At 37.9% G+C, this 21,555-nt stretch overlaps 1 protein-coding gene across 1 annotated transcript; it reads right to left on the reverse strand.

Moving 5' to 3' along the window:
• Positions 1-1,000: 1,000 nt before the first annotated feature.
• Positions 1,001-20,055, reverse strand: c9orf72 (C9orf72-SMCR8 complex subunit). The gene is made up of 10 exons (XM_059353992.1): positions 19,863-20,055; positions 18,436-18,939; positions 16,369-16,464; positions 15,770-15,834; positions 13,873-13,945; positions 12,590-12,706; positions 10,686-10,921; positions 10,520-10,577; positions 8,769-8,878; positions 1,001-1,842 (listed from the first exon to the last, which is right to left on the reverse strand). Exons 2-10 carry the CDS (start codon positions 18,880-18,882, stop codon positions 1,656-1,658), a joined length of 1,389 nt encoding a protein of 462 aa, XP_059209975.1. The 5' UTR covers positions 18,883-18,939; positions 19,863-20,055; the 3' UTR covers positions 1,001-1,655.
• Between the last annotated feature and the right edge of the window lie 1,500 nt (positions 20,056-21,555).

Here is a 21,555-nt window from a genome sequence, read left to right on the forward strand (position 1 = left end):
TAGTCTAAGTGTATGAAACTATCAAAAATGAAGGTTTACTCACTTGTTAGTAGGAATATATATATATTTTCAGATGGAAAACGGCCAGGAAAATACGTTTTGAGTGATTTCTTTGTGGCGCAAAATGGCAAAGCTGTTTCCTTTGGAAAAGTCTGCAAAAAAGGGTTTAAATATGGCCTCCTGGAGGTCATGTGACAAATGAAAGCATTGCTAGTGGTTCCCTATACTCTTCCCTCTTTTTTTATAGTATTGCATCTCCCAAAAACATGCATTTTAGAAATTTGACAGGCCAAAAATGTGTATGTTGCCTGAGGGCAACACCGTACCATAGAGGATTAACAATAGAAAACATAATCAATAAAGTAAAAGAGCTGGAAGCAAAGTGATTAAATGTATTAAAGACAACATTTCTGTCATTTTAGGCATTTCTGATTAACATGGTTGGACTTTCTATCGAAGAGGAGCAAGAGCTCATAACATTATCAATTCAACATATTACAATGTCAAAACAATTTGCATTTTAAGCAATACTCATGGAATATAAATGAGATTGCTTGACTTTAAGACCACCACTAAAGATGGATAATCCTCATTGCAAATAGCAGTGTTGTTACCGTGGGCGGGAAGGGAAAAAAAATCAAATGCAAATCCATTTTACGCACAGCTGGGTAAATGCATTTAATGATGACAGTCTCTGTCAGCTCCACACACGTCTGCTATTACAGAAGGGATTGTGATAAGATTTCACGTCATGATTACTCAAAAGCTTTCTGTAAAGTCACTTGATCTGCACCATTCACATTCAGCTCACAAGCTCATTAATTGAATTTCTTTCTAAAAAGGCAATTCTCAAGTTCAAAAGGTTCTGAAGGTATTTTGTAACACAGGCAGTGACGAAACTAATAACTCATGTTTTAATAAATACCATTTTAAATTAAATTGCAAATGTCCTGGTGGACACCCCAGCCAATTTTAACACCATAAATTAATACAGACCCTCCATTAACAGAAGGCATGGAACACATGAATAATTCATCTTGCAGATAATTATTTAAAGCTTCTAAAAACATGCTTACAGTTGGTCAAGGCAATATATTTAATTCCAGTGGCTCATAACAGCAGAAACAATCAGTCTTTGAAATCATGACTTGAATAGATCAAGACATAAAAGGAAGGCAAATTTTTCGGTAACGCTTTATAATAAGGTCCTTAATAACCATTAATTAACAAGTAATAAGGCATTGTTCTCGCTTTAGATCTGGTAGTTGCAAAAAGCATAGTTAACTTATAGTTAACTTATAATAGATGAGCAATAAAGTATATTTTAATATCAATAAGCAAACAAAATAAGATTAATAAAGGCATGGCAAAGACATAATGGGTGTTTGTAATGCCATTATTAACACTTATATAAGCTTATAAACACACAATAATGTTAATAAGCATCTTGTAAGGACTTACAAGGGCCTTATTACTTGTTAATTAATGGTTATTACAAGGACCTTAATATAAAGCTTTACCCATTTTTCTTTTCATTTCAGCAAAACAGAAATTATAGAATACACACATGCTTGCATTGATGTAACAATAAAACAAATCAGTACAAATACAACATCTGTTTCCATTAATACATAAAGTGCAGGTGAAGAATGGAGTCAGAAGCTCATGAGCACGTCTCGTTCTTGCATGCTGGTGTAAAACGGCTTCCCGAACACGAACGAGTGCAGTCCCGCCCTCAGCTTCTCAGCGAAGGCCATCACGATGTTCAGGTCTCCCTCCACCATCAGATCCAGGTCCGTCTTTAGGTTGCGCAACGATCGAAACGGCTTCTTCCCTTTTTGCCTGAGAAGAAAGGAGAAGAGGCTTTATAGTCTAACGGTTAACAACCTGCAATGCTCGTGGGGTCAGAGGATTTGCATTAGCATCTAGTCGGGCTGCAGCTGTGTACAGGAATGCCATGCCACCATGAATTATGTATGCTGCTACAGGATGGCAACTGAGCATAAACAATCTTGTCAAAGCATCTGTAAAATAGTATGCCCTTAGACCTCAGGCTGTTAGCGGCGCCATAAACAAGATCGCTTTTATCCCTTCGCAGGAGCACACATATTATGGTTCGGCTTTTGTAGTTAGTGTTTTCTCTGGAGTGACATATGTGCGGACATTTGAATTCAGAATCACAGCTCTTAAGATTTCATTCATTGTAGATAAAAAACAATCAAATTAATCAATGAATGTTATGTTTTGCAGTATCATGGTAACATTTATTGTGCTATTTAGCAAGGAAATAAATTAATATCTCTATTATACTTTAATGTAGTTTTATTTATTTTTTCAATCATCAAGCATATTGCAATTTTAAGAAATCCAAAATAATTAAAAGCATGGTAAAATGTCTTTTCTGATGTCCAACCTTGATTCCAGCAAAGCTGGGATGCTATTTATAAAATAAAAAGGCAACTATTATTGGATACTGAATCCAAATATGGGTCATTCCTATGGTATTTGCTCACCTGGCACATACATCAAAAACATTTCTGGATTTATTTCCGTGTGTATGCGGCTAACTGAATATGCGTAGGCCCAGAGACTGTACATTGTGGTGACGTCACAGATCATAACATTTTAAACTTTTTGGGGCTTAATGCAGTTTTGCAAATGAAAAACCTCCATGGATTAAACATAAATGGATAGAAAGAGTCATATGTTTTATCAGTTTGTGGTGGTAGTGTGTTGTTTTATGCTGCAGTCTGCTGGGGAGGCAGCATCAGACACAGAGATGAAGGCGGTTGGACAGACTGGTCTAAAGAGCTGGTTCTGTGGTTGGAGCCAGGTTGGACACACTGGAGGAGGTGGTGGAGAGATGACCTGTCAAGATGTTCGAGGCCATCTTGAAATACCCAGATCATCCGCTACACAAAACCTTTATGGACCAAAAAAAAAAACAGCAGTGGACGGCTCCTTTCTCGGAGAGATTCAAAAGATCCTTCGCTCCTACAGCCATCAGGCTTCCCCTCGGGGATAAATAAAGTCATTTTGAATTTGAGAAAATGACTGAAAGTCAGAGTGGCAGCGCTTTATGCTGCTTTATAATACATCCACGGTCATAGATGTTACCAGCAGAGGCCCGGCAAGCCCGAACATTAAAATGGCGGTGGCAGCATCAACAACAACGTCTTGATGAAATGACCGTTGCACCGATTCATTATTAAAGAGCAACAGCCAATGACGAGGCTCCAACTTGAACCAATGTCATTGCTCACTTCACCCAATGGTGTGACTTCATCACTCATGCAGTGACTCAGCTACAGACTTTGGCGTTCAGACTGCTGGCTCCGGCCCCCGTCGGGTCCGGCCAAAAATATTCATTAGTGCAGCTTTAACATTTTAAATATAGTGCCAGAAAATTAATGTGCTCCAAACACCAAGGAACAAAAACCTAATGCAGCCATGCTGTGATTAATTTAGGTACATAAGCAATTTGTTTGCACGCTTGCTTGTTTGCATTTACTGATGCAACAATTCCAACACTTTTAGTAACCCCAGTGTAATATGTAAAGCTGCGTCATCTACTTTGTACTTTGCAAAGTGATTGAAAATGGTCTCGAAACAGATATAAATTAAGAAATGTATTAAGACAATAACCAACCAGAAATAAGAAAGTTCCAGAATGAAGAATTACAAATACTCCTGGCTGCTGTCATACTTGCTGCACAACAGAAGCATTTGCTCAAGTGTCCTAAAATGTCTTTCATAAACAAGAGAGAAGCCAAATCATGTCGAAGTAGAAAAACAAACAGGGAGTGACTGCTGTCCTGAAGGAGTGGGAAGGTCAGTCCACTGCTGGGGAGCACAGAAGGAGATGAGTCAGGCCCAGATGGAGCGATGACCAGGTCACAACAGGGACGAACGATGTGGAAAATATTCGAGGAAAAGCTGAAGACAGTGTCTCAGATGAATTGTTGGGGCTTAAGAAGGTGCTTTGAGAGACGAGCCAGAAGGTGGTTACTGTAACCCTGATGGGACTAGAGCGTGACCAGAAATACAATTACTTGTAGTTCTTTTACTAGCAAGTGAACAAGGTCCCCAGAGGGGAGGGTAATAACATGGATTTAGGAGAGTGTAAAGCTACACTACTGGTTTCTAACTTGTTTTATCATTTACTGTTCTGCCTTCGTGAGAGACGCATTAATGCAAAGTCTGGTGTGAGACCATCAAAAGCCACCAGGTCACCTTGCAACATGTCTCGTTTCTGTGCCTCAGGAGGGGGCAGAGAAGTGAAGAATTTCTTGTCAGTGATCAAATGGTGATCATAAAAACATCATTTAGGGCTTTGATGATGATGAGGGTCTCTCAGATGTTGAGCCATGGTGACTGGGTAGGCCGTGGCATGTGCTTAGCATCATTCTTCTGCTCGGCACATTATTCACCAAACACGTGCCATGCAGATGGGGAGGCTGTCATTCTGGGATGATGCTGAGGATTTATCATCCTGCGTAGCCGCCTCTTCCCAGTTTCTTCCCAACACCAATCACCATCATAAACCAGCCCCGAGAGCCTGATTTACCATCAAACAGGCTGTGTTCGGTTCATAACATTTAAGAGAGATTTTGGAACTAAGGCTGTATCTAAAATCGTTTTGATTATGGATTAACAGTTTATATTCTACAAAATGATCTAGATCTAAATCTAGAAAATATTGAAAACTTCCCATCGTAAGTTTCAGGAGTTCAAAGTAACATCTCGGAACTGCTTGATTCATCTTTCCAACAGCCCAAAACACAAAGATAGTACATTTAGAATCATATAATCCAATAGCTAATAACATCTGATGCATGATATTGGATTTTTTTTTCTGATATCCGATATGCTGTTATTTTACAACTAATTTGAATGATAGATTTTTTTTCCTCCCACAAGTAATTACAGAGATCATTAAGTCTCTTGTAGTGGAATTAACATACAATATAATTGTGCATACTCTTATCGTGTTATGCAATATTCATTCTTTGGGAAAAATAAGAAAAATACTTAGTACTTAAAACTAGATATTTATTTATGAGCAGCAGCCTATTTTTTTATTATATCGACAAATATCGGCATGTTGGCCAATGTCCAATAGTTCATTTTAAAGACAGTATCTGCAACTACCGATAATGTGCATCCCTAAAATTACAAGCCTAATTCCCTCCTCGCACCAGTATGTAACCAGGCGGCAACCTCCGGGTCTTAGCAGGGAGGCAAACCAGGAAGTGCCTTCAGGTCGCTAACAAGGCACGCCGTCATCAGGAGAGAAGCAGAACAATGTGTATCCACGGCACTGTGTCAATAAAGTTATATATAATGTTACATAGATATAAAAAAGGACGTTTAGCGGTTTGGTCTCATAAATTTGACCCTTTCACTGTATTTTCACTTAATGTTTATTTGAATGTTTTGTTTATTAAAAATGTCGTGTTCAGTGTTTGGTTGGACTAACAGACACTCCAAGGAGTCGCTGTTGAACTTTCTGAGGTAAGTAACATACATTTAGTTTTAGTTTTTTCCTAGCCAAAACTAACATCCAAGTTAATGCTCCAGTTAATGCTAACATGAATTAGCAGCGGCTTCTCTCAGTCAGGTTGCCGGTGTAGAGAGGCGTGTAGTCAGTGTCATCAGTTCCCTCTCGCTCCTCCACAGCCCAAATATGGTCTGCTCCCCGTATCAGAAACAAGATGGCGACTAGTGTAACGCTGAACTCGATGCCTCAAACAGGGTGTCCACAAACCAATGGATGACGTCACTGTCACTACGTGCATTATTTATACAGTCTATGTATGTAACCCACGATTTATGCTTGATACCAAAATTTCTTTCCGCCATCAATTATGGCTGAAATAACCTGTTGTGGAAGTCCCAGATATGTTGGAAACCGACCGAAGACACTGTTGTGTCTGGGTTCATAACATCAGCCTGAGGCACACACAGCTCAGAGAATTTTTCTGATTTCAGATTAACGTTACTGTAGCAAAACACAGCTGGCATCATGAAATGTAACATTTGCATATTGAAACATATATCAAACTAAAAAAAACTACTGAGCCCATTCTGCCCATACTTTACAACATAAATAGGAGTTACATGTATATATATACTATGTTTGCCAATATATTGATATATGAATATTTTACTCCTGAATATCAGTATCGGCCTCAAATATCCAATATCAGTCTGCACGACTTTCAGCACTAATTTACATCCATTTGTGTCTTTGCATTGAATTTGTATGTCGCTGCGCTGTGCAAAAAACTTTTTTAAATTAAAGTTCTGCAATGAAGCGCATGCCCTCAGCTTTTCTCTGTGTTAACTTTTTGTGCACTTCAACACATACATTAACATGATGTGTCACTTTGTTTTGAAGGGCAAAAGTAGAAACCCGAATCATTCAAATGCCTCCACTTGTTTCATTAGACAGCAAAGTGCCAACCTCACCTCTGGTTGTGTGCGATGTTTAACAATAAGATCAAGCATGTGATAACTTTTGGCTGTGAGAACATAGCTGCTATTCTGGTGTTGCAGAGAAACAGGGGGAGATCATGAATATATATTGCCTGTTGCTATTAGGTCACTACAAAAAATATGTAATCTTCTACAGCTTTCCAGCCTCAGAGAAGGGATTGATTGTTGTTGCCAGCTCAGCAACACTGAAATACACTGATACTATGCAGAATAGAAAGGTGTTAGATCAATTACATTCTGGATAGTTTATGCTATTGGATCCCTGGCTGACATAAGATGTCTTAAAACTTGCCATTAAAAATTAATAAGGTAAAATTCTTCCTTTTAGGGTAGGGTGCCTCATCAGTGGAACAATCTAATCTTTCAGAATGTCTTTTTAATTATTGCCACTCACTATCCCCTGTAAAGCAGCGCAGTCACTATGGTAAACCTACAGTATTATCGGACTCAAGTTTCCTAGTTATATCAGTCAAGCCAACTGCAGTAGTGTTTGCATCACAGTCATACTTGTTGAGAGCCGGGTGAAGGATGACTCATCTGATCATGATTTTTTTTTCTACTGCTCAGCAGAATGGTGCATGTGTTCTTTGCACTACTTCTATTGCAAAAAGTAGCCTGCATGGTCCCCTGACTCGATATTCAACTCTTTCATCTCCAAAACACTGTTTTTTGATTCAGATCTCGGAGGGTTGCATGCTGAACCCCACACCCATGTGTTCCTCACCTGCAGCCCTGCTGTACATCCACCTAGTGGTGTTTGAGATTGGTTTCAGCTCAGGATTAACAGATTTTTCTTTCTTTCTTTCTTAACAGGAACCTTTTTTAGTTCCCTTTCGTTCTGTGTTTGGTCATTTGTCCCTCTGGGTTTGCCGTACTTCACCTTGGCATGGGAGGATATGAAAATTTGGTGTGATGATTATCATGGCCAAAATAATTGCTATTCACAATATTGTCTAGATAATCATCAAAATATCCTTAAAGCTCTAATAACAGAACAGATTTTCTTTAAAATAAACTATAGTAAACTGTAGTTTTTCTGCAGGAGGCCACAGCAGTTCCTGTGTGAACAGTCAGGCATGAGATAGGAAGAGGGGGACCTCTTCGCACAGGCAGTTCAAAATATATCAAGAAAAAAATCAATATAGGACTATACATTAGCGTACTAGATGGCTTTTTCAAGTGACTTTTCACAATCTTAATGATTATCCAGAAAATAGAAATCCACCATCAACTAACTCTGTGTTATTGAGTGTTTTTATCATTTTATACAGTCTATGCATGATACGCAGTTAAAATCATATATCCTCCAATCCCTACCTACCCTGGTACAACAGATCACTGGGGAAAACATTACCAGTTTTTGAAAAAATAAAATAAAAACAAGAAACTACCACCACTGTACCATTATAAAAAAACATAACCTGATGACATTTGACAGTATTCTCTGGTTTGCTGACATGTGCTTGATGTACAAATTGATTCATGACCTTGCACCACCACCACTCAACCAATGTGTCATTCTGCAGGGACAATGTAGGGGTATCCAGGGCCTCAGTGAGAGGTGATTGATTCCACCAAATTTAAGAAGACCTCTTTTGTGCAATCAGTATTCTCATTCCAAGCAATAGGAAAGTGGAACTCAATCCCACTCCATATTAGAGACTGCGGAAGTCTTAACAGTTTTAAAAAGTGAATGGCTGAAGGATAATTATGCCATGCCATCATTGATCCTTGTATATAGAACATTAACTGTATTTACGTATTTTTGTATACTATCTATATTATGTTTACTTTGCAATGATGCTGATGCTGTTGTTGTCTTGTTTCTGAAATTGTCTGTAATGTATAGTATGTGTTTATTGTCCGTTTTAACTTCCTGCCCAGGGATCACAGATGCAAATTAGCTATTCAGCTAACTCTGGTAAAGAACCTGTTCTGTACCTGGTCCCTGTCAACTAAACCAATAAATAGGCTGCCACGACTATTTTGGTTCCTAACTCAGGAGAGTGTGTGACATCAGGCCACAGACGACAGGGCTGTTTAGGCTGTTGCCCGTGGTGATGTCACTATCGGAGCAAGGTCAGTGGCTGCAGTGCAAGTTAATGCAAAAGCAATGGCACACAGCAAACAGCGAAAAAACTGCTATAGTATTTAGACTTTTGGATTTTTTCTTTTCTGTGGAGCTGAGTGTGTGAGTATTAGTGGTCAGTTGCCAAACAATAATCCCTTGTGTTATTTTGGATTAAAGTCTTATTGGTGACAGCTCTTACGTTTCGTCCTCGATGTACTTGAGCAGCGTGAGGGCCTTCCTGTGGAGCAGCAGCAGGAACTGGGCCAGATAGGTGCTCCGCAGGGACAGGCCCGGCTTCAGCATGAACACCTGGGTACGACACAGGATGTCAATTAGTAGTCCAGGCTACGGCTCTGCTGGAGAAGGCTGGAGTAATACACTCCCCCTCCTCTGTGCTAACCTTGAGAGGGAAACATATTGCTGTTGTCGTGAGAGAAACTTGTAACAACAACAATGGGAGCACTCTCATAGGAGCGGATGATGGGTTGTGACCATTGGGAATAAATTCTATTGCTTTGTATCTATGGGCTCTAGAGACTGTATCAGTGAGGTGGGAGTACATCATTCAAGCAGGTCGGGTCTCTATTCAATAGCACTGTAACACACATAAAATATGAAAATGTTTCCGGCATTTTCTTTATAATATTACACTGCAGTAATAAAAAAAAGGCTAGTCATAGATAGCTATACAGGGCCAAAGCAATGCTCACATTCAGATTTTACATTCTTGACTTAGCAGTGCTTAACCCTTTAATGTGTCATCTGGTTGGATCATCGCTCAGAGCCGACAAGTGCAATCATGTATTATTGTATATTATTAAAGTACTAATTGAAGCAGAAAGCCTTGTGATTTCTTTCTGAACATTTAGGAACCTAATTTTAATGCAACGTCTTGTAACAGAAATGCAAACAAACGTATCTAAGCTAATTTCCAATGATGGAATTTAAAAAATTTGATTTGCTTATCTTGAAATAATGGATGTTGCAACACTAAGTCATTATTTTTGAGATACTATGAGACATTTTCTCAATATGACTTACTAATCTATAAACAATGACTTAGTATGTCCTCATAAGAAGCTTTCTCATTATAATGACTTAGTAACACATATGTCATAAGTCACATAATAATGAAACACCTTCCAGAAATTAGTTAGTATCTTATCTCTTAATAGTAATTTAGTATCTTCTAAAAAACATAATTTTGAGATACTATAAGTAAGTCGTAATATTAATAAAGTTTGTCTTGTTTTCTTGTTTTTTCTTTTTCCTGGTGGAAATCGACTTCCCTATTAAACACAGCAATATATCAATAGAAAAGGCAGGAAAAAAAATTACATTCCTACCAAGTTGTCCTCTGTAAATTAGGTTCACTATCATCACTTTAACCGATTGTTTTTTAACTTTAAAAGTAAACTCCAAAGACCTGACCACCTGAATATCAAGAATCAATTCAGAATCAACAGATTTTTTGGGCATGACATTTTCAGATAAAAAGGGGCTGTTTGTTTATGGGTTAAACATAACAATACATGGATCCGTAACAACAAAAGTGCCTCAGCTCTGCATGGAGGAACATTTTTATCCAAATGTAAATTCAGTTTCAATTCAATTCAAAGCTCCATCATTAGTTGTGTTCTTTGCTGGGTTTTTTTCGTTCACTTTTCTGACACTGTTATTGTTACCATTTCAGATAGAAACCATTAACATAGCTCTCACAGAACACAGCAGGTGTCCCAGAACAATATTGGAGAGTACATTTCAATAATATTCATATTCCTAACTAACATATTCCTATTGTGAGCTAAAAAAAATAAATAAAGAGATGACTCAGCCCTTCAAAACCTGCTATTTGAGTTAAATGTTAAATAGTGCTTTTATCCAAAGTGCTTTACAATCTCTATCTATTTTTGATGAGAATGAGAATGAGTGTTGTACATATATTCTTACCTCATCTATAAATGACTTCACCAAAGTGTCTTTATGCATGACATCTTGAAATATATTCCTAAGAAAAAAAAGGCATTGTGGTTATATTACATTTTTTTAAAAACAAAGAAGTGCAAATGAAACAGTGTAGAAGTGTAAGAACAGATAGTGTGTGTGTTTGGCTTACAGGTCGGGTGTGAAGGTTTCGTCGGTGTGAATGACCGTGTCGGGGGGTATGTCCTCCTCGCTGTCCGTCTTCCAGAGAGCGCTCAGCTCAGACCGCATGTAGCGCCGCTGGTTGTACGTGTGCTCGTGGCACGGCGGCATCTGCTTCACCGTGTTGATGTCGACGTCGATGTGCGTGGTCGGGTACGGGGAGTAGAGCACCTGGCGGAAGGGCAGGACGAAGCTGCCTGTGGAGTCCTGGGGGGGGGGGGGGGGGGGGGGAGCACATATTGAATATCTGTCAACACTGAGGAAAACTTACATCATGCTCTTATTTACAGTCATGGAAAAAAAAATATTAGACCACCCTTTTTCTTCAATTTCTTGATTTTATCTTCATTTTTATTGCCTGGTACAACTGGTCAATGATAATCAACAAAATCATCATCAAGAAAACCATGTTAAATGTCTATATATCAGCCCTTAAATTAAACTCTTATGAGCTATTTTTGTTGTTATCATTATATTTGTCCAAACAAAAATGTACCTTTAGTTGTACCAGGCATTAAACTGAACAATAAAGTGAAGAAAAAAAGGGTGGACTAATACTTTCTTCCATGACTGTATGTTTATATTATTCTGCTAAGTGTGTATGAAATCTGTTCCCTGCTCCATATTGTGTCCTAATTTAAAGAGCGCTCCGCACAGACACGATATTTCTATAAGAAGAAACAGGAAGCTCCTGAAACTGAAATGACTTACTAGAACTTCTGACCTGCATAATATAATACATAAACAAAGAATGAAAATCAGAGCACCTCTGTGGAAACATCCTGTCATGTATGTGCAATGATGCCGTGATAAATAATTCCACTCCTTCGCAAGCAAGAAACTTCCAATTTCCTTTCTTGTTGTGTCTCCCTGGGCTAGTTTCTCTTGTTGCCCACTGCATTTTATGTGGAAATCTATAAGAAGCTCCTGCAGGAGCTCCACAACACAACTGATGTGCACCATACTAACTCTTTATGACGGAGCTAACAAATACCACCAGGCTATTGCTACCCCATAGCTGCTCTTATTCTCTTGTTGACATAAAGAGCTTCCTGCCTGTGTAACGCTGAGCCCTCCTGTCTCACAAAAGAGCAAAAAAAACCCCACATGGCATAGGGCTGGGCGATATATTGATACAAAAGACACATCGATATATTCTTAAAAATGTGATATGGAATAAGACCATATCGCATTTATCGATATAGCTCAATTTTTTATCCTTTCCTTATGTATAAATGCTGCTCTTACAAGGGTTTGTCATATTTAGTTATTTTGTAATGTTAGTTATTCTATTCTCATATAAATATATTTATTTCAGAAATGATTGGCCTATTTTATAGGCTTTTTTTATTTAAGATATTTTTTTTATTTAAATGTGCACTTTATGGAGCTTTGATTTTTTTTTTTTAAATGGAGGTACTCCTGTTGTTATACAGTATTTATGTTCACTTAAACGGTTTCAATAAAAACTACTTTGACTTTGACTGAACATTTGCTCTCACTTTGCAATAAAAAAAATCGAGATATATATCGTGTATTGATATTGAGCCATAATATATCGGGATATGAGTTGTAATGTTGAAAAATGTGACTAGAATGCATTAAGATACACATCTAAACACTTGCAACGCATGTAGATATTGCAGCATGTCTTAATTTACATATTGCAGTTGGATGATTAAAAATAGAAAAGCATATGACGACCACGCAGAAAAGCTACTTGCATTTGAAACAGATCTGAATCTTCATTCAACTAAATAAATTAGGTCAGAACAATAGATTGGGCAACATCAAACAAGCAGGCAGAACAGAACAAAATCCAGGCTCTAATTCAAATCACACTGTGCTGTGTAATGAGAGGGAACTGGTGGCTACCTTGAGCAGACCCTGAACAAACAGGCCTGTGTCGTATTTAAAAGAAGAGTCAGCCTTGCAGAGGCGAGAGCACTTCCTCTCAGCTGGGGTGAGGAAGAGGCAGAGAGTTCGCACAATCTGTGAAGAAAATCAAAAATAGTCAGAGCTCATCACTGTGACAGAAGATATGAGGGTTTGATTGTTGCATAGGGCTGGGCGACATATCAATATAAAATATATATTGGTATATTTTTAAATGTGATATGGAATTAGACCATATTGCATGTATCGATATAGTTAAAAAACACTTTCTTTCTTTATTTATAAATGCTGCCCTTACTAGGGTTTGTCATATTTTGTTCTTTCTATGATTTGAAAAAAGGTACTCCTGTTGTTATACAGTATTTATGCTCACTTAAATAAACGGTTTCAATAAGACTACCTGTTACATGTTATATTTGGCTTTGACTTCGACTGAACATTTGCTCTCACTTTGCAATAAAAATATTGTGACATATATAACGTATATCGATATCCAGCATAAATATATCGGGATATGACTTTTGGTCCATATCGCCCAGCCCTATTGTTACATGGTGTATTTAAATTATTTCAAGAGAAGGAAAACATGTTTGGGCATATTTTGAAACTAAATAGCTTAAATCATTGCTGAAAATAATTGGCCTCTTGTTTATATGTTGATTTTCCTGGTTGTTAGCTTTGCATGTGGTGGATTTCTGCACACTGTCAGCACAAAATGTATTCAAGGGGCAACATTTCAGCACAAAATTCACTAAAGAAGCCACATTTTGGTGATAGACCTTAATCTAACATTAGGCTTGAGGCCAGTTGTTAGATGCAAATAAAAGTCTTGATTTAATTGGTGCTCAGTTCAGGCCTCAAGTCAATATAACTACAAATTAAGGCTGTGTAGCACTTTGATATTCATTGGGCAAACTGTTAGTGGCTGTTTTCTGCTGTTAAACAAACAGCGTATGGTGTGCAATATCAGTTTTTTTCCTCGGTAAGCAGGTCCAACTTTCTCCCTTTAATTTCTCTATATGCCCATGTAGGGAACCTTCTCATATAAATTCCATCTTTTTGGAAATGGCTGCAGCACTAACTGAGCTGCCAAACTCAATCAGACAATCAAAATACATTCTCAAGCAGTAACAGAGATTGAAAAAGTGCATGAGGGGGCTCATTAAATTCAAAAGAACAGCACAAAGCACTTCAAAACATTTTAAATTATGTAGATGCATTACAAATTTCTCTGTGAGCAGCCACTAATACGGTACATTTACCTTATTTACTTTCTCTGGGTTGCTTCCAACGACTATTGAACAGCCGCAAGTCTGCAGATGAGAGCTGATGGCCCTGAACCGCACAGACAAAGACATGCAAATTAAAGCCGGTTAGCTTCATTAGCATTGCTCTATTCATTAATGACAGCTTTTAGGAAAAAAAATATTGCGATGGAGGAACTGGGCCCAAAAAACAGACATGAGGCTTTACAAGGAGGGGGAATTAAGATGGTAACTGGCTATAGGCCAGTGGAGAGTTACTGCCTAGTAATCATTCAATTGACCTTTTTACTCATGTAGTTTGGTTCATAATGTGGCCTTTGAAAACATATTCTGCGGTATTAAATAGTCCCTTAAGTCAGGGATTCCTAACTTCTGCTGTTTCCAGTGGGTTTGTGGAAAGATTGCAGAGAAGCTCAATCCAAATGCAAATGAGAAATTATCATTTGATAAACAACTTTAATAAATAAGTGGTAAACTTAAGGAAATGATTAAACAGTTCAAATGATTAGCTAAAAGTAATGAATTACCAGTGTAATTGTGAGCTAAATTTAATGGTAAATGGATAGAATTGTAATGAATAAATGGTTAATGAATAAATGGTTAAAATAACCAAAAGTAATGGATAGACAGTTAATAAAGTTAGCTAAATGTAATGGATAACAGTTGAAAAAGATAAAAAGTAACTGATAAATGGTTAAATAGCTAAAAATAATAAACGTTAAAACAGTTATATAAAAGAAATGGTTATAAAAATTAGATAAAAGTTATGAACATTTTTGAAAAACAGTTGTTTGCTCAAATTAAAATGTATAAATGGTTAAAAAGTTATGGTTGAATTAGTTAAACATTACGATAGTTTGCTCAAAGTAACAGTTAAAATGGGTAAAATACAGTAGTTTGCTCAATTTAAAACAGTTCAAATGGTTAGCTAAAAGTAATGAATAAGCATTAAAATAGTAAGCTAAAAGTGATGAATAAACTGAATGAATAAATTACTTTTAGCCAATTTATTTAACCATACCTTTAATCTCACTTAAAATAGTGAGATTAAAGGTATGGTTAAATAAGTTGGCTAAAAGTAATGGAAAAACAGTTTGAAAAAGTGAGATAAAAGTAATGAATGAGTTAGCTAAAAGTACTGGATTAACCATTAAATAGTTAGCTAAAAGTGATGAATAAATGTCAAGATAGTTAGCTCAAAGTAATGTAAAATGGTTCAAATACAATTGCTTGCTAACAGTAAAATGGTTCTAGTTGTTAGCTAAAAGTAATAAATAAACTGCTTCAAGTAGTAGTAGTAGTAGTAGTAGTAGTAGTAGTAGTAATGAGATTGCTGACAAAAAACAACCTGAATGTTGACAGTTCTTTTGTATGGAAACATATACAATTCTATACAATGATTATTGTTACATATGTGAAGCATACGTTAGGAAGTGATGAAGTATGTGAGTTCATCGGACATCATAATTGTTGGGAACCACTGCCTTAAGCAATAATTTGTAGGTCACAAAAAATAACAATTTGCCTGATAAGTTTTAAACTTATCTTTACATCACCTCAAACATACAACTAGTCTGTTAATTTCCAATAAAAATCAGCATTTCAGCTATAAATATACTAAAGGTTCAAGTAAATAAGTTCAAGTGTGCCGATGATTTGTCATCACCACAGGATGCTGAGCTAATCCTGTTCAACTTTGAGCAATTGGGAGCTTCATTGCCGAAATGGACTTTCCGGACTCTCGACACTAACAGCAGCGATTTAGCTTTCGTCCTTTCTCTGGAGGAAACTTGGGCTAAGTGGAGGGCTATAACTCATCATTGGAAGGTTGATGGGTGTTAAATGGGGATTGTTCATCATCTGTCTCCATTTGCCTGTACGGGAGAGTGCTTACTTGTGGAGGAAATCCTCGTGGCAGCTGTCCCCGATGTCATCATCATTTAGCACGGTGTCTTTTATCTACTCAGCGGGAGCGAAACAAATTAGTCATTTTTAAAATTGGTCTCAACAAAGGCAAAAGTGCTGATGGGCACATTTTCAGGCACTGCATTGAAAATAAGATGCAGAAGCCACCATCGTGTAACAATGTAAGAAACAGCAAGAAAGATTGCAGGGAGCTTCTTTGTGTTGCTTTTTTTGTCACATTTGCATATTAGAGGGGAACAAATGTGTTGAATCTCACTGGGTGGTAATCTTGGCAGAGAACCTGGATAATTTAAACCTCTTGGAAATAAAAACTATATGAACAGCAGAGTAATTAAACAACTGAAATGTACTAAAGTTAGAGAAAGTTTTTGTTTTTTTCAAAAGCCATGACGTGTTCAGTAAAGATATCAGTCACTGAACCCATGATGCTTCGAAGATAAGCTATAAACTCTGCCATTAACCAAATGTTAAAAATGTGATCAATCATTAAAGTTTCTACTTCTTTTGTTGGTCATTGTTCCGTTTGAAGTGTGAGAGGTAATATGTGTGCATGTCTGTGCTGCTCACATCTATATCTTCTGGCACACAGTGAGTCTTCATAGACGCCAACAGCTCCATGATGGGGATAATCTCCAGGCTCAGCACTGATATGATGTTGTAGCCCTGAAGGTGAAGCAAAGTGGATACGTTTAACTCAAGCACTGCACAAATACTAAAGAGGAGACTGATGACATTCAATTTTGGGCCAGCAGCTAATACAAAGTGTACCTTTCTAAGATCTTTCTAAAATCAGAAAACTTGATTTGTGTGAACATTAAATATATGCACGCTAGGGCAGCACAATTACGGCCAAAATGATAATCACGATTATTTTTGATCAATATTGTAATCATGATTATGAATCACGATTATTCATCATGTTAGGGAAAAAAATCTGTATTTTTATTGAACTACTTTTAGACAAACAATAGGAACGGTTTTTAGTGTGTGCACAGAGTGTCTGGTGCTTGTTGTAAACAAACAGAGATCGCTAAGTGAACACCTCCTGCAGCAACAGCACATACACACTGTACTGCTACAGAGCTAACTGTTAGCCTATTAGCAATTTGCAGACTGGACGCTAAGGGCTTAACATCCCCTCCGGCTCTGCAGCTGGGAAAGACTGCTGCAGGAGGAGTATGCCGCTTTGACTCGTTCTTACTCTTCTTAACGAGCCGCCGGCCTCCCCAGCTCGCTAATAAGAGTAAGGAGTCTCCAATAACACCAGAAAAAGTCGCTGGATTCGTCGCCAGTTGCTTTTTTGAAAAATAGTCGCTAAGAGGGTCTGAAAAGTCGCTAAATATAGCAACAAAGTTAAATTGTTGTGGCTTTGAGTACTACGTCACACTCTGCTTAGCGTTCTATCTAGTCAGCAACCAGGCTTTTTTCAGGGGAGAAAAACGGCCCTGCTCTTTGACAGGGCCGAAAAAAGTCCTGTCAATAGACAGCTCAGAACTATGCGTTCGCCCCCTGGTGGTTGGTGGATGGTGGTTGGTGGTAGCCTCAGCCATAGACTGAGGCTACCAAAGATCACAACAGAGCGCCACAGGAGGTCTTTGCTGTGGCCATCAAACCATATAACTCCTCCCCTTTCTGCAGGGAGGAAAGCTAATATATCGGAATGAATAATATTAACATCATGTGCAATTCCATTTTCAACACCACATACTATATTATGGTCATTATCATGCGTAATATATCTGTATTTATTACATGCCATGTCATCTGCACTCTACCCACTTTACTCCTCTGACACTTTATATTTTATTTTATATTGTTAAATGTATAGTCATATTTATACTATATATTGTTACTGTTACCTATTTTGTTCATTGTTTTTCTTATATTATCTAATATTGTGGTTGTTTTTGTAATGTTTTTGTAACTTGGAGCATTCTGGAACAAGAACTTCCTTTGGGATTAATTAAGTTCTATCTTGTCTTATATTGTCTTTGTACTGTATGCGACTGAATGGAGGTCTAAAATGATTAAAAATCATTGCATTCTTATCCTATTATGTTTTTCACATTGTCCCAGGTTATTTTGGGAGGAATTGGGGTCGGATGATGATGTACAGAGAACCAAAAAGGCCAAACTGTAGGTGCATCAGGCAAAATAAAAAAACTACTAAAATATTTACTGTCAGGAGGAACAGTCCAATGAGAGACACACTGTTCAAAAGGGAAAAATAACAAGAAAGGGGATGTGATGAGCATAAGCAGAACATACAAGATTGATGAATAGGCATTCATCTTGCTGACATTAAACCCAGTAAACCCACATTTACAGCATCGTCTGCAGTGGTGATATAATGCTGTGGGTCACATTATTTAGTCTACCACAATTATTACCTACTTACGAGCTTTCTCTGTAGAACTTTCAGGCCTAATTAGCTATTTATTACTGTGTGTTAGGAGACTGCACCTTTATTATTCTGCCAATGTTGCTGCAATCCCAAATGAGTAAAACAGAGGTGATAGATTACTTCAAATCAGGAACTAAGGACAGATCAGGTTAAAAAGTAGGTTTACGGGTATAAAGGGTAATAATTTGCCTACTCTTGTGTCCAACACTGAGAAATCAAGGCTAGAATACCTTCTGCATCCAAATGCGTCCCTTGCGGATAACATGCTTTAGCCTCTCCACGCAGATGGTGTGCAGTGGCAGGTAGAAGGCCAGCTCGGTCTGAGGCAGGATAATGGACAAGGCACATGTGTTCTTGTCCCCCTTTAGCTCGCCGTCGAAGATGAGAGACACAATTATGACGCCCTTTTCTGCCAAGACAAAGAACTTCACATCCACAGCGCCACACTCAGCGCTCCGCAGAATCTCGCCATTGAGTGTATGATTGGCCAAAAATGTGACCTCTCCATCGCTGAGGAACATCAGTTGTTCTCCCTTTGGCGTCCAGATGTGGCGCACCCGCGGACCCAGGATGTTGTCCCAGTAGGCAAAGGTGGCAGCCAGCAGCGGGCATTCTCCCTCTACTGCGACCTCGGACTTTGCCACGGCGGGGGACTGGGGTGGACAGCCAGAGGACATTAGAGAGGTCTGGAAGTGTCACGGCCGTCCCAAGTGTCAAATTGAATGATAATAAACCTACAGCAGAAATACAAAAAACAACAGTAGTCAGTTTATGATAAAAAGTACAATATACTTTAATTCACAAATGTCTCTAAAGCAACCCATTTGATTTGTTACTTGTAATTGCATAATGATAAGACATGCCTGTTTCAGCTCACACAGCACAAGAAATCTAATAACCCCAATGCGTTAAGTGGAAACGAAAGTGATTTGCTTGGGATGTTGTTTAAGTCAGCTGATACTTCTTAGACCCAGGCAAAGGCAACTTCTCTTTTTATGACCATGTCGTATCTCATGTCTCACCAAACTCCTTTCATAAAAGGGGTCATTTCATACTTTATTAATTCTGGCTAAATATAAATATGTTAAAGACTTACCCAAAAGCCTATCTCAGTCTTTATGAACCTCTGTGTAATTCCGTATCAACACTGAATGTACTCATTCTTAATTTCAGTGAAATTTGTCTTTTTTACTTTTCACTAGATCTTTACCTTACCGGAAATCTTGAGGGATACGGTGTATCAAACAAAGCGTCTTAACGGTAAATAGGAAATATAACTGCTTACTTGATTGATTATACGCATGCCGAATTTACCAGTAACAGTGGTTTATTAATGGTTTGTAGACGACGTGTTGCAAGGCAACTCTGTACATCCGCAACAAGTCATGAAACTTTATATCAACAGCTTTTACAACCGAATTTGATGCAGAGCAGAATGACAGGCTTAGGACTCAAATCAGCGTACTGTAAACTCAAGTTACCATCTAGTGCGGTGCTAAACGGCTGAATTGCGTTCTCGGTAAACAGTAAAGAAGCACATAACTTTATTTTTTAAATGGCAATATTTTCCAGCAGGCTTGCTAAGGTTTTTAAAACCAGCTGAGCTTGCTAACTACCGTTAGCCGAAGAGCAGAGGAATGACATCGGCATGACTTACTTCTTCGCTCCCTGAGGTGATAAATCGCCACACTGCAGTGTTTCTAGAAGAAGATTTTCAGATATTGCTTGCAGATCATTATTACATTTTTTTCCTGTTATTGTAACACTTAAATTGTGATTAGCAAGCTGTGGTGTTGTTGTCTTCAACACACTTCCTACTACGTCAGTCCTACGTCACAACAACCGACAGGGACGCACAGCGTCCTCTAGCGAACGAGGCGTGGCAGTGGAGAGCGAGTCAATGATGTCATTTTTATTTTAGGTGAACACCTGCAGAAAATGTGTTATTTAGACTAATTTACATGGCTCCTGGTTAACTCTATGGAGTCTTGGGCTATTTTGTCCATTTTTGAATCCTTTTCATCCTGCCTGTATACACCACGTAAAAAAATGTAAATGCCATGTTGTTTTTTAGTCATTTTGTGTCTTTTTTGGTCATTTTGTGTCTTTTTTAGTCCTTTAGCCCAACATGAAATGTGAATTTTAATCTTTTTTTTTTAACTTTCAAAACACTATCATGCTCAATAAAGAATTTTAAATGTTGCAAATGTGAACAAAGGTTGCAAATATAACATATAAGAGGGTTACATCCAGTTCTATAATTTTATATAAAATATTTTTGACATTGTCTCCAGTTTTACTTGGTATATCATCATCAAACTGAAACTGGCCTCATTGAGTTTACAGCCAGAACCTTTAGAGGTAAATTTGCAGTAAGGCTCCACGCTGCTTTGTTTTTTACGTCTGGATGTGATGAAGAAGTCATGCTTTGGAGCTTTTGGAGACTCCAGAGGGTTAAACACTTTCTGTTTTCTTGTTCTTTCTATCGTCTGAGGGTACTCGGAGTCCACATTAATCACTTCAGTCCTGGACATTACTGTTTTTTCCCCCTCTCCCACCTTTTTAATCATACCACTGTAAATTATATTAACGGCTCTCCCATGAGTACCTGTCTGCAGACCTCCTCAGGGGAATTTAAAATGAATGTGCTATTTCCCTTAAGGTTAAATGTGATATTTTCACATCTACAGGAAGTTTAAACACCCTTAATCCTCCTTTACCTTCAGGAAAATTAGAAATTCCCCTCTTTCACACAACCGCAGAAGAAATTATATCTGGTGAGCCCCTTCCATCACAGAAGTGTGGTTGACTTTATAGGACCAAAAATACTTTCACATCTATTCTTCACACATATTTATCTAAACACTATACACACTTGAGCTTACACCTAATTCACAATAATATTCCTAATGGTCTCAGTAAGAGGCTAATGGGATGGCTGGCACTGTTGGCTCGAAATGGGTCCTCAGAGCAAATGCTCATGCAAGCAGTGAGCCCTAATTATGTAACACAATTACACAGAGAGTTGAAAATTGTCTACTCAGTTGTGCCACCACCGAAAATGCTTTTGGTGATCCATATGCTTAAATTCACTTTCTTGCCAGTAACCTTACGATGACAATTGTACTAAATCACTGCTCCTGGCCATGAAACAGCGTTTTTGCTCACTGAAAATAGGCATATTGGAAAACTTCTTCCAGGGTTAAAGTTTTCAGAAGCTCAGTTTTCAATGTTGAATGTTTGATGTAGACAGGAAAAAAAATTTTTTTGGGAACATCATCATTTTTTTGTCTGTAATTCAGGGATTACAAATGAGGAAACATTTCCATTTCCACCAAACAATGGTGGAC

Source organism: Centropristis striata, chromosome 16, assembly GCF_030273125.1.
Source record: "Centropristis striata isolate RG_2023a ecotype Rhode Island chromosome 16, C.striata_1.0, whole genome shotgun sequence".
Classification (NCBI taxonomy): domain Eukaryota; kingdom Metazoa; phylum Chordata; class Actinopteri; order Perciformes; family Serranidae; genus Centropristis; species Centropristis striata.

Bases quoted from the DNA above. Each gene is read 5' to 3' on its own strand.
- c9orf72 (XM_059353992.1), bottom strand. From the start codon at position 18,882: ATGTCCTCTGGCTGTCCACCCCAGTCCCCCGCCGTGGCAAAGTCCGAG. The intron at 16,465-18,435 runs GTATTCTAGCCT...CTTCACCTTCAG, and splicing joins GACGCATTTGGATGCAGAAG to GGCTACAACATCATATCAGT. The intron at 10,578-10,685 runs GTAAGCCAAACA...TTTTTTTCTTAG, and splicing joins GAAACCTTCACACCCGACCT to GAATATATTTCAAGATGTCA.